At 49.8% G+C, this 14,387-nt stretch overlaps 1 protein-coding gene across 9 annotated transcripts in view; it reads right to left on the bottom strand.

The window, feature by feature from the left end:
• Window positions 1–2,499: 2,499 nt before the first annotated feature.
• LOC144940586 (uncharacterized) overlaps window positions 2,500–14,387 on the bottom strand; it is a 35,000-nt gene continuing 23,112 nt past the window's right edge. For 4 of the 9 annotated variants that reach the window (XM_078866798.1, XM_078866804.1, XM_078866796.1 and 1 more), the window contains 3 exons: window positions 9,807–9,948; window positions 6,014–6,084; window positions 2,500–4,438 (listed from right to left, as the gene is read on the bottom strand). In XM_078866798.1, coding sequence (XP_078722924.1) covers window positions 4,286–4,438; window positions 6,014–6,084; window positions 9,807–9,948 — 366 coding nt within the window. In that variant the 3' untranslated portion in view covers window positions 2,500–4,285. The other 5 variants (XM_078866800.1, XR_013639141.1, XM_078866799.1 and 2 more) reach the window with 5 other exon arrangements.

The following is a 14,387-nucleotide window of genomic DNA, read 5'->3' as shown; positions in this document are numbered from 1 at the left end:
TAGCCGACCGCGCTAATCGGAGGTGCAGTGTTAGTATATGGGCAGTGCTGAGTCTATGGGTAGTGTTGAGTCTATGGGCAGTGTTGAGCTATGGGGCAGTGCTGAGTCCATGGGGCAGTGCTGAGTCTATGGGCAGTGTTGGTCTATGGGTAGTGTTGGTCTATGGGCAGTGTTGAGTCTATGGGTAGTGTTGGTCTATGGGCAGTGTTGGTCTATGGGCAGTGTTGAGTCTATGGGCAGTGTTGGTCTATGGGCAGTCTATGGGCAGTGTTGAGTCTATGGGGCAGTGCTGAGTCTATGGGCAGTGTTAAGTCTATGGGTAGTGTTGGTCTATGGGCAGTGTTGGTCTATGGGTAGTCTATGGGCAGTGTTGAGTCTATGGGGCAGTGTTGGTCTATGGGCAGTCTATGGGCAGTGTTGAGTCTATGGGGCAGTGCTGAGTCTATGGGCAGTGTTAAGTCTATGGGTAGTGTTGGTCTATGGGCAGTGTTGAGTCTATGGGCAGTGTTGGTCTATGGGTAGTCTATGGGCAGTGTTGAGTCTATGGGGCAGCGCTGAGTCTATGGGCAGTGTTGGTCTATGGGCAGTGTTGAGTCTATGGGCAGTGTTGGTCAATGGGCAGTATTAGTCTATGTGTAGTGTTGAGTCTATGGGCAGTGTTGGTCTATGGGCAGTGTTGAGTCTATGGGCAGTGCTGAGTCTATGGGCAGTGTTGAGTCTATGGGGCAGTGTTGAGTCTATGGGGCAGTGCTGAGTCTATGGGCAGTGTTGAGTCTATGGGCAGTGTTGAGTCTATGGGGCAGTTCTGAGTCTATGGGCAGTGTTGGTCTATGGGCAGTGTTGAGTCTATGGGCAGTGTTGGTCTATGGGCAGTCTATGGGCAGTGTTGAGTCTATGGGGCAGTGCTGAGTGTATGGGCAGTGTTGAGTCTATGGGTAGTGTTGGTCTACGGGCAGTGTTGAGTCTATGGGCAATATTGGTCTATGGGCAGTGTTGGTCTATGGGCAGTGTTGGTCTATGGGCAGTGTTGAGTCTATGGGCAGTGTTAGTCTATGGGTAGTATTGAGTCTATGGGCAGTGTTGGTCTATGGGTAGTGTTGGTCTACGGGCAGTGTTGAGTCTATGGGCAATATTGGTCTATGGGCAGTGTTGGTCTATGGGCAGTGTTGAGTCTATGGGCAGTGTTAGTCTATGGGTAGTATTGAGTCTATGGGCAGTGTTGGTCTATGGGCAGTGCTGAGTCTATGGGCAGTGTTAAGTCTATGGGCAGTCTATGGGCAGTGTTGAGTCTATGGGGCAGTGTTGAGTCTATGGGGCAGTGCTGAGTCTATGGGCAGTGTTGAGTCTATGGGTAGTGTTGGTCTATGGGCAGTGTTGAGTCTATGGGCAATGTTGGTCTATGGGCAGTGTTGGTCTATGGGCAGTGTTGGTCTATGGGCAGTGTTAGTCTATGGGTAGTGTTGAGTCTATGGGCAGTGTTGAGTCTATGGACAGTGTTGAGTCTATGGGCAGTGTTGGTCTATGGGCAGTGTTGGTCTATGGGTAGTGTTGAGTCTATGGGGCAGTGCTGAGTCCATGGGGCAGTGCTGAGTCTATGGGCAGTGTTGGTCTATGGGCAGTGTTGGTCTATGGGCAGTGTTAGTCTATGGGTAGTGTTGAGTCTATGGGCAGTATGGGAACCTCATTTGCCAGTAAAAATATGATAATTTTTACTGGCATGTATGTTGACCTTTCGCACCGTACGTAGCCGGCCGTGCTTATCGGATGTTGTCTGACGTGAGTTCTGAATACATGAGTTTGTCAATCTAGATGATTCTAAAAAGTTGCATAACCTCCCAGTGGCTTCCTTATATCGGAAGGAAAGAGCGTTCCAGGCGGCCCACAGAAAGCGCCACGCAATGCAGCGGTGACCACAGTCTTTGTTTGATGCCTGCAGACAGAAGCCGCTGCTGCTGTGAGAATGACCGCCGGAGTTCGTATAACGATGGTTTATGGCTCCTTGACAAGAGCAGTGTGGGCGCCTCGATTCGATCTCCCGATGCGGCAGTTGAAATGTAATTCGTATGTATTTATGTATATACTGGACGTTGAACTTCTTTCGCACCGTACGTAGCCAACTGCTAATCGGTGGTGCGGGAAGGACAACAAACTAAACACTAAAAGCAGTTAGAAAGAAATGGGTTTTTCCATCCAGATGATGATTTTTCAAAGTTGCATAGCTTCCAGTAGCTTCCTAATATCGGAAGAGCGTTCCAGACGAACACATCATCATCACCGTCAACACCTTCCACTTCATCATGCAGCTACCTCCCCAATGTCGCCACCACCATCATGTATGTATGTTGAATTTCTTTGTACCGTACGTAGCCAACCGTGCTAATCGGAGATGCAGTGTTGAGTCTATGGGGAAGTGTTGAGTCTATGGTAGTGTTAGTCTATGGACAGTATGTATGTAAAACTTCTTCCGCACCGTACGTAGTCAACCGTGCTAATCGGAGGTGCGGGGGGGGGACAACAAAATAAAACACAAAAAGCAGTTTTAAAGTATTGAGTTTTTCAATCCGGATGATTTAAAAGCGCACAGCTCCAGTGGCTTCCTTATATCGGAAGGAAAAAAAGAGCGTTCCAGACGGCCGCAGCACATCCGAAAGCGCCGCGGCGATGCGGTGGCCGTCGTTGTTCGATGACTAACCAAAAGCCGCCCCATGGGTCACCACATGGTGGTCACTGTGATGACCCCACCTGGCCCAGCAGCTCCCAGGGGCAATCTGGGCCTGAGCCACTCGTGGACTTTCTCTTTATATCTATTTGTTCTTTTCTCTAATTTGATTTATTTTTGGCTCCGATGCCCATTTGCTTAATTATTTTGTACGCGTCTTGAAGGGACTGCTCCCGCCATTTCGGATCCCTCAGGTGGTCACTCTTCAGAATGAAGGCCGGCATTGTGGCACACAAGGGAGTGGGTGTTAAGCGACACGCACTGCTGCCTAGATACCACATACTCACGGACACCCGCCTCTGAAGTTAATATTCTTACCGTTTGTCGAAGCGTCTTGAGATGCGGTCGCATTTGGGGGTTTCTCTATAAGCCCCATGGCATATTGTTCAGACAGCACCGTGCAGTATAAAAAATATACGTGGTACAAGAAAACATTTGTTCAGTGATCACAGTAGAGGCGCAGCCCCTGCAATTGCTCGTCAATACCACTGATGGCAGAATAGGCTCCACTGGAGGGAGCCTGAAGGCAGCTCATCTACAGAGGTGAGCTGCCTTAGGGCGGCAACAACCGCCATTCGCCAGTAAATGTAAATGGCGGTGACGTCACCACGGCGCTTACGCCTCTCGAGTTCCCAACAGTGTCAAACGAAAATAAATAAAACCCGACACATGCAATCCGAGGACCGTGCGGATCAGGGTTCTTCAACTGGCGGACAATCTCAGTGGGACGGCCGGACGAGATGAAGTGGATACGGACAAAAGATACATGTGTGAAAAAAATAAGAATGGGTTCTATCCTTTCTGGCAATAAAACAGGCGTTAAAATGTTCAAACACCAAATAGAAACCTTTTGCAAGAAATCATGTCTGCATTAACCACACGTATATGCAAACAAAACATGCTTTGATAAATGTGTTGTCCTTTAACATCTTAACACTAGTTTTATTGTCAGAAAGAGAAAAACCAACTCTTATTTTTTCATATTGGGAAAAAAGTTCCCATGTTAAAAGATACATGGTTGGCTACGCGGGTGGCGTGAAATAAATTCAACCTATGTACATAAACTAAAAGCTATTAAACAAGTTTTTATTTTTACCAGTTAAGGCGCACCGAGTTGTGCAAGTTATTTTTCAGAAGCGACCTGGCCATCACAAATGATAGCTCGACAAAGTGGCTTATCATCGTGTGTAAATTTATAGCAAATACTTGAAACGCGTGTTTCGAAACGTGGAGGGAAAATCCGGAGGACCCGGAGAAAAATCCACGCGACCACAACGAGAGACAGACACGCAAACTCCAAATATATACAGCAGGCGTCAGGGTCAGGATCGAACCCACGACCTCCTGGATACCAGGCGAGGTAGTTAGCATCTCGCCAAGAGATAGGGGATGACAGCGCTGCAGAGGGAAGAGGAAAGTGATGAGAGAACAAGACGAGAAGAAACCTAAAGGCGAAGATGTGATTAATGGGTTGCGTGTGCATGCACACGCGTGCAACGTGACATCACGACGCCAGGTGATGACATCAATCACGTCACGGCGCCAGGTGATGACATCACAACACCGTCATGTGACCTGCCCGCATGCGATCTTTCTATTGCGTGGCTCGCCAGGAATGTGTGGACCGTGGCATTGCAGCCCAGGAGTGAGGGCGGAGGAAGACTCTGTCCCGGAGCGACGCCGATAGTTGGGCCTGTCCCCCGTCCGCCAGCAGATCACCTGCAGGCAGAATCAGAGCAGCTCGCGAGTGTGCAAGGCTTTCGTGAAGTCGCCACTGGTGGCGGGATGTTAAGTCCCTCGCCTAGTATACAATAGGTCGTGGGTTCTATCCTTACCCTGATGCCTGCTGCTGTATATTTGGAGTTTGTATGTCTCTCTCCCCGTAGTCGCGTGGAATTTTATCCGGGTCCTCCGGTTTTTCCCTCCACATTTAGAATCAACATCATGCGCTTAGAGTATTTGGCTGCTATAAATGTTCACATGATAAGCCACCTCATTCAACTCTCATTTGTGATAGCCAGGTCGCTTGTGAAAGAGAAATATGTAGCTCAGTGGGGCCTTACCTGGTAAAGTAAAAACATTTTTAGTAGAAATTCGTTTCCACGTTGCTGTGCAGTCTGCAGCAGTTTTGCTAGAGGGGGGCGATGGTGCAATGTGTCTCAACCTTTTCCCGAGTCCGAATGGAATGCATACATTAACGCACCCCCCTCTGGCCATGCACCTGATTGGCTCACAGGTGAAGACATCACATTAATCCCCTGTCTATTTAAGACCGAAACATCAGGATTTCTCCACAACTCTGTGCTGTCTGCCTGTTGATGCTAGTTGTTGTAATTACTGGCGGAACATCAGGGTAATCGAATTGTAAATGTTGTGGTGGGTTTAATCTCCCACACACAACCGGTTAGTGCTCTACTAGTAAAGAATTGGCCACGTTTTGTTTATGTGGCAAACCTTAATTAATTGGCTGTGTCGGGTGGTGGCGGCGGATTTAACGACATTTATATTTACGCGATCTAACCCAAAATCTATTATGAAAAATAACGGTTACAATAAAATATGGAAAACCATTTTTGTTGTGTTCAGTTTGCTGTCCATCCCCCCCACACCTCCGATTGGCACGGTTGGCCACGTATGGTGCAAAAGAAGTTCAACAAAAGAAAGACAAATAGAATCCGGAGGGGGTCAAAGTGGCCGTACGGCCCTGAGGTCAGAGCTGTCCCTTTGTGTACCGTATCTCTCATGTAGCGTGCTGCTGCAAGTGTGCATTCTATCATGTACTGTGCATCGTGTACTGTGCATCGCGTACTGTGCATCATGTACTGTGCATCGCGTACTGTGCATCGCGTACTGTGCAGCATTCCACTGCATCGTGTCACCATGTATCTTGTACTGTACATTGTGTATCTTGTACTTGCATTGTGTATCGTGTTCTGTGCATCTTATATTGTGCATCGTGTCACCGCATATCATGGACTGTGCATCATGTCCTGTGCATCGTGTACTGTGCACCGTGTCACCGTGCACCGTGTCACCATGCATCGTGTCACCGTGCATCGTGTACTGTGCATCATGTCACTGTGTATCGTGTACTGTGCATCGTGTCACCGCGTATCGTATCACGGTGTATCGTGTACTGTGCATCGTGTCACCGTGTATCATATCACCGTGTATCGTGCACTGTGCATCGTGTCACCGCGTATCGTATCACCATGTATCGTGTATTTTGCATCGTGTTACCGCGTATCGTGTACTGTGCATCGTGCAATCGTGTGCCATGCGTGCGATTCTTGCTTTCGTGCAGGCGAGAAGGTGGCCTTGTACGGCCGCTTGCGACGCACGCGATTGGCCGGTTCGTCTTCCTCCTTTAAATAGCCTGGCACATGGGCCCCACACACACACACCATACACATTACACATCACGCACACACACACACTACACACACACACACGACCAGATCATAGGCATACATAACATGGTTGACCAATAGGGAGCCATCCCTTGACCGCACCCGGGCATCAATCAGCCTCCCATTCTGTACCAGATGAAATTCCTCCGGTACAGCCATCAAAGGCTTTTTGAGGGATTTTGTCCCACTCCTCTTTGCAGATCTTCTCCAAGTCATTAAGGTTTTGAGGCTGACATTTGGCAGCTCGAGCCTTCAGCTCCCTCCACAGATTTTGTATGGGATTAAGGTCTGGAGACTGGCTAGGCCACTCCAGGACCTTAATGTGCTTCTTCTTGAGCCACTCCTTTGTTGCCTTGGCCGTGTGTTTTGGGTCATTGTCATGCTGGAATACCCATCCATGACCCATTTTCAATGCCCTGGCTGAGGGAAGGAGGTTCTCACCCAAAATTTGACGGTACATGGCCCCGTCCATCGTCCCTTTGATGCGGTGAAGTTGTCCTGTCCCATTAGCAGAAAAACACCCCCAAAGCATAATGTTTCCACCTCCATGTTTGACGGTGGGGATGATGTTCTTGGGGTCATAGGCAGCATTCCTCCTCCTCCAAACAAGGCGAGTTGAGTTGATGCCAAAGAGCTCCATTTTGGTCTCATCTGACAACAACACTTTCACCCAGTTGTCCTCTGAATCATTCAGATGTTCATTGGCAAACTTCAGTCTGTGCGGTACTTTCTTGAGCAGGGGGACCTTGCGGGCGCTGCAGGATTTCAGTCCTTCACGGCATAGTGTGTTACCAACTGTTTTCTTGGTGACTATGGTCCCAGCTGCCTTGAGATAATTGACAAGATCCTCCCGTGTAGTTCTGGGCTGATTCCTCACTGTTCTCATGATCATTGCAACTCCATGAGGTGAGATCTTGCATGGAGCCCCAGGCTGAGGGAGATTGACAGTTCTTTTGTGTTTCTTCCATTTGCGAATAATCGCACCAACTGTTGTCACCTTCTCACCAACCAGCTTGGCGATGGTCTTGTAGCCCATTCCAGCCTTGTGTAGGTCTACAATCTTGTCCCTGACATCCTTGTAGAGCTCTTTGGTCTTGGCCATGGTGGAGAGTTTGGAATCTGATTGATTGATTCTGTGAACAGGTGTCTTTTATACAGGTAACAAGCTGAGATTAGGAGCACTCCCTTTAAGATTGTGCTCCTAATCTCAGCTCGTTACCTGTATAAAAGACACCTGGGAGCCAGAAATCTTTCTGATTGAGAGGGGGTCAAATACTTATTTCCCTCATTAAAATGCAAATAAATTAATAAAAATTTTGACATGCGTTTTTCTGGATTTTTGTTGTTGTTATTCTGTCTCTCACTATTCAAATAAACCTACCATTAAAATTATAGACTGATCATTTCTTTGTCAGTGGGCAAACGTACAAAATCAGCAGGGGATCAAATACTTTTTTCCCTCACTGTAGGTCTTGTTGGAATTCCCTATACCTCTGCTGTAGCAGACGGACAAAACAAATGGCATCTGTGCATGACTGCCCTTTCCTGAAACCGCATTGGGGCTCCGCAAGCCTCTCCTCAGCAAGCCTCTCCTCAGCGTGCCTAGCAAGACGATGTTGATAATCCTTGCCAGGACCTTTCCCGGCACACTAAGGAGTGAGATGCCCCTGTAGTTGCTACAGTCTGTGCGGTCCCCCTTCTTAAAGAGGGGGACCACCAGGGCATCCTTCCAATCCTGCAGAACCCGTTCAGTGGTCCAGACTGTTGTTATGAAGTCATGTAGGGTAGTCTGGTCTCAGACTCTGGATCACCCTCAGTACTTCCTCCACAGATGGCACCTCAGCCAGCCACTCACAGGGGGTGACTTCTTCCAATATTTGAGGAACCGCAGCCTCAGCAGGGTCATTCTCACTTTGTCCCACAATGTTTTCCCAGCTGAGGGATTTCCCCTCCCCAGGACCTCACAGAAATGCTCAGCAAATCTGCAAACCTGTTCCTGGGGGTCGGGAGATTGGATCACCGTTCTTTCCTCTAATGATGGTAATAGGTGTGGTGCTGCAGGTTACTTTTTTGATGGAGTTAAAGAGCGATTTGTGATCACGGGCCACTGAGGCAGACTCCATCTCCTCAGCAAACCGCGACCACCACCCATCCTTGCAGCGCCTCACGGCTCTCCAAACCCCCGAGCGAAGGCTTGCGGTAAGCCTCCTCATTCTCCGACGTGGGATGCTGTAGCGGATGAGAGTGGGCCTGTCGCTTTTTCTCAGCCAGCTTGAACGCCTCCTCTGTCAGCCAGGTTCTCTGGGGAGGTCTGGACCATGTACCCAAAACAGCCATTGCAGCTGCATGAGCCACAGTCTTAAACCTTGCCCATTTCCCCTCGACATCAGGAAGAGTGGGGAACGATGCCAACCCCAGCTGCAAGCGATGATGAAATTCTTGCTTACAACTTTCATCAGCTAGCTGACACCATGCAACTAAAGGTTTGAATGGGGTCCTGGGTGTACACCCACCACCGGAGTGGAAGAATGGTAGGCGCATCTTACAGATGACAAGTCGATGGTCAGTGGGCAGATCAGCTCCACGGTAGGTCCTGGTATCAAGGATATGGGCCCGCATCCGCTGTTCTGTCACTCCGTAGTCCAGCAGATGTTCTTGCTTGGACCCGACATGCATCCATGATGTGGTGTGGATGCCCCGATGCCAGAACAGCGTGTTGGTAATTACAAGCCCATGGGCTGCATAAAATTCTAGCAGCTTCCTGCCGTTGTTATTGAGCTGATCTGGCCCATGCCTTTCAATTACTCCAGACCAGGTGCCAGCATCATGACCAACTCGGGCATTGAAGTCACCCAACAAGATGACTCTATCCCAAGGGGCCACTTTAGCTAGCACCTGTAACAGGAGGTCATAGAAGGCATCTGACTCATCGGCTTTGCCTGCATCCCTCCACGGATGTTCGTCTTCAGTGGGGGCATAAGTAACCACGACCACCACTCCCCGCCTCTGGTTGATGGGAAGGTGAGCCCAAAGTAGCCTGGGGCTTACAGCTTCCCACACCTCACCGCCACGCTCCCACGCCCCCTTCATTATTTTATTCTGAAGAAGAGCCACACCCTGTTGTTTGGCAGTCTCCTGTCCCGAGTAGAGGACTGTCCACCCCTCATGGTGACTGGAGCCAGAGCCGGTCCACCGGACCTCCTGAATACCACAGAGATCCAGGCGGTACTGGTTCAGCTCCCGACAGAGGAGTGGCAGCCTCTCCTCCGCATTGAGCGTTTGAACATTCCACATGGCCATACGTAGTGGTTTTTTGTTGTTTCTGGAGGAGCCCCGAGGGTAAGCATTCAGTCTCCTGGCTCCACCAAATGGGGTTTGGCCAGGAGACGTCATAGACGCCTGTCCCCCCGGGGCCTCCGGCACAAGCTTAATAAGTTTTTTGCAACGTAGTTTAGTGGTAGTTAATTGAAGCTGGAGGGGTTAACCAGCCCCTCGCACCCGTCCAGAACCCCCATTTGGCCGCTGTGGTGGCTACAAAAGTCATGAGGGGAAAGGCCAATATGAATTGGCCCTCCCCCCACGGCACTGCCCACGACAGCGTTGCCCGTCCGGCAACACGAGGAGGTAGGGGGTTGTTTTGCTGGACCGCACACACACACACGCATGCACACACGCACCTCTCTCCTGGCACATCTGTGTGGACGGGAAGCCGACCTCCCAGAAGTTCTCCGGTGTGTTAGGCGGCTGGAAGCGCCCCCGGTGACGTGAGCACTCGGTCATCTGGAGCACTCGCTCCGCCTCGGGAAGGTGCGAGTAGAACTGCCACCGCACACGTGCACAAAGACAAAGACCCCCCCACCAATGGTATAGCCTTAACAGACTGTTGGGGGCAAGTGCTGTTAGAGGTCGGGAAATTTTACACCGGGGGGGACAAAATCCCGATTTTTCACAAATTCTCTCTGGCCACCGGGGACACGGCCGCTGCGAACCCATGGGGACGGTCTCCGATTCCCCAACACATTACTGTGCATAGGATCAGTTTCTCCACGGGACAAACTACTTTACACAAGCGCCCACAAGATCGAGATGTCCATCACGGCCAGAAAGCGAAGCCGATTCTTCTTTCGTCGTTTTGATGCCAGCTAAGAAAGGTCCCCATAGATACTAAGTCCCAGAGAACTTTGACCGACAGTATGACAATTGTAGTATTGTTATTATAATCTAAAATATAAAAGTAATTTGTCGTCTGTCTGTGTCTGTGTGTGTCTGCCTTCCTTGTATCGCTTTAAACGGACAAACAATTGGGTTTAAATTTTAACTAAGTAGACAAATACAATAAACTAAGCCCTCGGATGAACGTTTGTCATGTTTTGCCCTTAGAGCAATGTAAACTAGGAACATCTCACTTTGTAGAATGTATGCTGATCGTAATGATAAATTAGAGCCCTGGCAAAGCACACATCGGCACATGTGTAGTGGAGGCAACACTTTATTCCAATAAACACTACAGTACAGCCTCAGTCTCACACAAGGGCAACGGCCCTTTCTGACTACCGCCTGGGGAGGTACTGCCTCATTGCCTCATGGCTAATGTGCCCTATCACGGGGCTACGGGCTCTGGGTCCTCCGACTACGGGTGCCCTAGGGGAGGCTGCACTGACCCGACCCAGCCAAGGTACGGGTCCCGACCACTGGCCCACTCGGACCCGGCCCTTACAAGGACGTCAGGCCAGGGGTTCCCAGGGTCTCACCACTGGCCCAGAGTCCCGGCCCTTACAAGGGCAGCGGGGCTAGGGGCCCAGGGTACTAGCTAGCTGGTCTTCTAGCTTCTGTCTTGGATTGGCCCCGACCCTTCCAGAGGTCCGGCTTTTATACACCAGCTCGGTGTGTCAGCCCCTGGCCCCGCCTACCTTCAAGAGAGTTCCAGCGGGGGTCCCGGGGGATCCTAGAACACCCTGCAACCACCTCCCCTGCTTTGGGGCTGGGAATATAGCGACTGCCCCTGCTGGACCGTGTCTGACCCTACAGGTAAGTGTACACAGCCCATTCACAGCGCTACACATGCACAACCCAAAAAAATGCTTGATGAGCGACTGGAGGTTCTTTCACGTTAAAGACTTAGTAATTTTTTTTACGAAATAAAATGGCTAACAAAAATTAAGAGTCTCCAAGAAACAAAAACACAAAGAAAGTGGCGGCCACTGTGGCGCGCGAAACAAACAGTGGAGGAGCAGTGGTTGTCTCAACAGCAAACACACAACGAATGCACCTTCGTTGCACGGGCTGAGGAAACTCCAGAGCAGCGTGCATCAAGACAAGCCAGAGACTGCGCAGTTACTGCTGCAGTGGCACATGCTGAAAAAAATTGTGAACAGCGTACATCTAGAAAAGCCAGAGACTGCACAGCCACTGCAGCAGCACAGGCTAAGGAAACACTTTTTAAGTATTAGTGTAATGACATCGCGGGATGTCACTGTGTAATGCCGGCCCTAGAGGCACGGCGTGCGGTGTAACGACATCGCGGATACCACTATGGTGTGAGTGTAGTACCGGCCCTAGAGGGGCTCGGTGAGCGCTGATTGATAGCGCTGGATGGCATGACGCTTGCCGTGCAGTGCCAGCCCTACAGGATAGGGTGTGGGAGTGCCGGCCGTATGAATGGGGTTACTAAAGGCCATGGCACTCTGGTTGACCCGAGAGCACACGTGACCGGTTAAGTCTACAAAGGGTCCCCAAGTGGGGGCTAGGCATGGTCACGTGGTCGGGGTCCAGATCCTGCTCGAGGATTCTGGAAGGTGGTCGTGGCCAGGGGCGGAGCCAGCCACGCCGTAGAGAATATAAGCCGGGTCCCCCAGAGGGACTGGCGTTGTTGTTCATCCTATAAGAAACCTTCGTTTACGTCATCATTCTCCGAGTCTCCAACACGTTGACCTGGACCCGAGCTGTGGTCCCGGTCCATAGTCGCTAGTTACGTTATAATTAGTGTAGTTAGCCTGGTGGTCACCACCATAGGTTGTTATTCTGTTAAGGGGCAGTTACCCTGTGTGTTGGTGTTAAATAAATGTGTTGCCTCCAAGTATACGTCTGCAACTCAGTTGAACCAACTACATTAGTATTTGGAAATCTATACGTTACGTTTTTTAAGAGAATACGAGTTTTTGAAATATATTTCTGTTTTTCCCTCAGGCGAAGCTGGGTACTTCCTACTAGTCTTATTAATAAAACAGGCGACAAGTGAACGGCAACACCTAGAACTAGAATGGGAATGAAATATCTCTGCTGCGTGAGTTTTTCTCGGGTCGCGCCGCACGTCACACTGACGCCGTACTCTGGTTGTGCTGCCGTACGACACTCCGACGCCGTACTCGGGTGACGCCGTATGACACTCCGACGCCTTATTTAGGAACAAAGAGTGCGAAAAGAAAACGGACGGCGCAGTACGTCACCCGAAACACCGCAGCGGACGGCCAAGAAGCCCATGGCAACGGTTGGCAAGAAGCCGCCACCACCACCCTGCCTGCAATAAAGCTTTACAGCGTTCCTCCACCTCCCTTGAGACGAGGCGGTCCAGTGACTGTGCTCCAACACTGCTGCCCTGTTGCTCATTAACTGATAGTTCAATCGCATCGGGTTCAAGCTATAAAAAAATATATATCTATATTTTAACATAGCTCAGTGGGCCTTACTTCAATGTAGTGGCATATCACAGTGAGATAAAGATGACCAGGAAAGGGCGGGACGGGAGATCCCAAGACGAATAAAGATGAGGGCATTGCTCAAGATGAGCAGCATGAAGAAAGATGAAAATAAAAACTTAACCGTTTTAATTTTACCAGTTAAGGCCCACTGAGCTATATAGCTTTTTGGTTAGAATTGTAGTGACATAGAATGGTCACTACTGTGTCGGCCCGTACGAAGGCTGGGGGCCCCCAAGGGGGTGCCTGGGGGGTCACGTGGTGAAGGGATCCGGACCTTCCCAGAGGTGGGGGAAGTGAGGCGTGTCCTGGGAAGGGAGGCGTGGCCTGAAGAGAGCCAGCCACGCCGGGGCGGAGCCAGCCACGCCAAAGCAGATTTAAGCGTGGTGTGAACGCAGAGCAAGGCTGTTGTACTGTACTCCGAAGTGAAGACATCATGGGTCGTCGTCCTGGGCCAGGCAGGCCGTTGCCTGCCTGGTCCAGTCTGTGTCGCGTTCCAGAGTGTTAGTGAGTTGAGGAAGGTGGTCACCACCTCATGTACAGTGTTATATTACTTACCGTTAATAAATAGTGTTGCCTCCAAGCTGCGTGTGTGCACCTAATTCGAACCCACTACAGAATCAACCTAGCTATAACAAATGATAGATCAACAAAGTGGCTTATCATCATCATATTCTTTGGTTCTTTTGGTTCAGTCATGTAGGTAGAAAAAGAAAAAAAGAAAAGAAAAACACATCACGACGTTTCGATCGCAACACAAGCGGGCGTCCTCGGGCGGAAAAAATTATCCAGCAGTGGAACTGCTAAACCGGTCCAGCAGTGGAACCAGCACGTCGTGATATATTATTTTTATTTTGTTTTATTTTTCTACCTACAGGACTTTACCGAAAGAACCAAAGAGTATGGATTCCTGCAGTCACGAAAGTTTCAAATCATCACCATCATCATGTGGACATTCATACCAGCCCAATATTCTAAACGCGTGATGTTGATTCTAAATGTGGAGGGGAAAACCAGAGGGCCTGAAGAAAAATCCACACGACCACGGGGACAGAGATATGCAAACTCCAAATATACAGCAGGCGTCAAGGGTTGGGATCAAACCACGACCTCCTGTATACCGGGCGAGAATTAACATCTCCCCACCGTGGCCGCCCCAAGCAAGACTGACTCCTCTTCAGATGAGACACTGAATGTTGGAACTGGTCTAGAGTTTGCCTGTATTGAACCAACGGCTCTTGAATTTATGCACTCCCAAGAAGGTCCGTTAAAGCTGATGGATTGTGTAGCAAAAAAATACTTAATGTCTCATGTGGAGGGACAAATATGTTAAGGAGGCATACCGCTTGTTTAATTTATTTATTTTGCAAGTATTCAGCCAGCTAAGCAGCGAGATCAATTTCAGGTCAGAGTCTGCACCGCATGAAATTTGCCTTTAAAGGCTAAGAGTCAGAGCGTTATATCAGTTATCTGTGCCCAGTGCGACAGCGTTACACCAGTTATCTGTGCCCATAGAGAGCCAGAGCGTTATACGGCCCGCTGAAGCGGATATCACAGAGCCAC

The sequence above is a fragment of the Lampetra fluviatilis genome, chromosome 23 (assembly GCF_964198595.1).
Source record: "Lampetra fluviatilis chromosome 23, kcLamFluv1.1, whole genome shotgun sequence".
In the NCBI taxonomy this organism is placed as follows: Eukaryota; Metazoa; Chordata; class Hyperoartia; order Petromyzontiformes; family Petromyzontidae; genus Lampetra; species Lampetra fluviatilis.
This window is presented reverse-complemented; position numbering and strand designations above follow the sequence as displayed.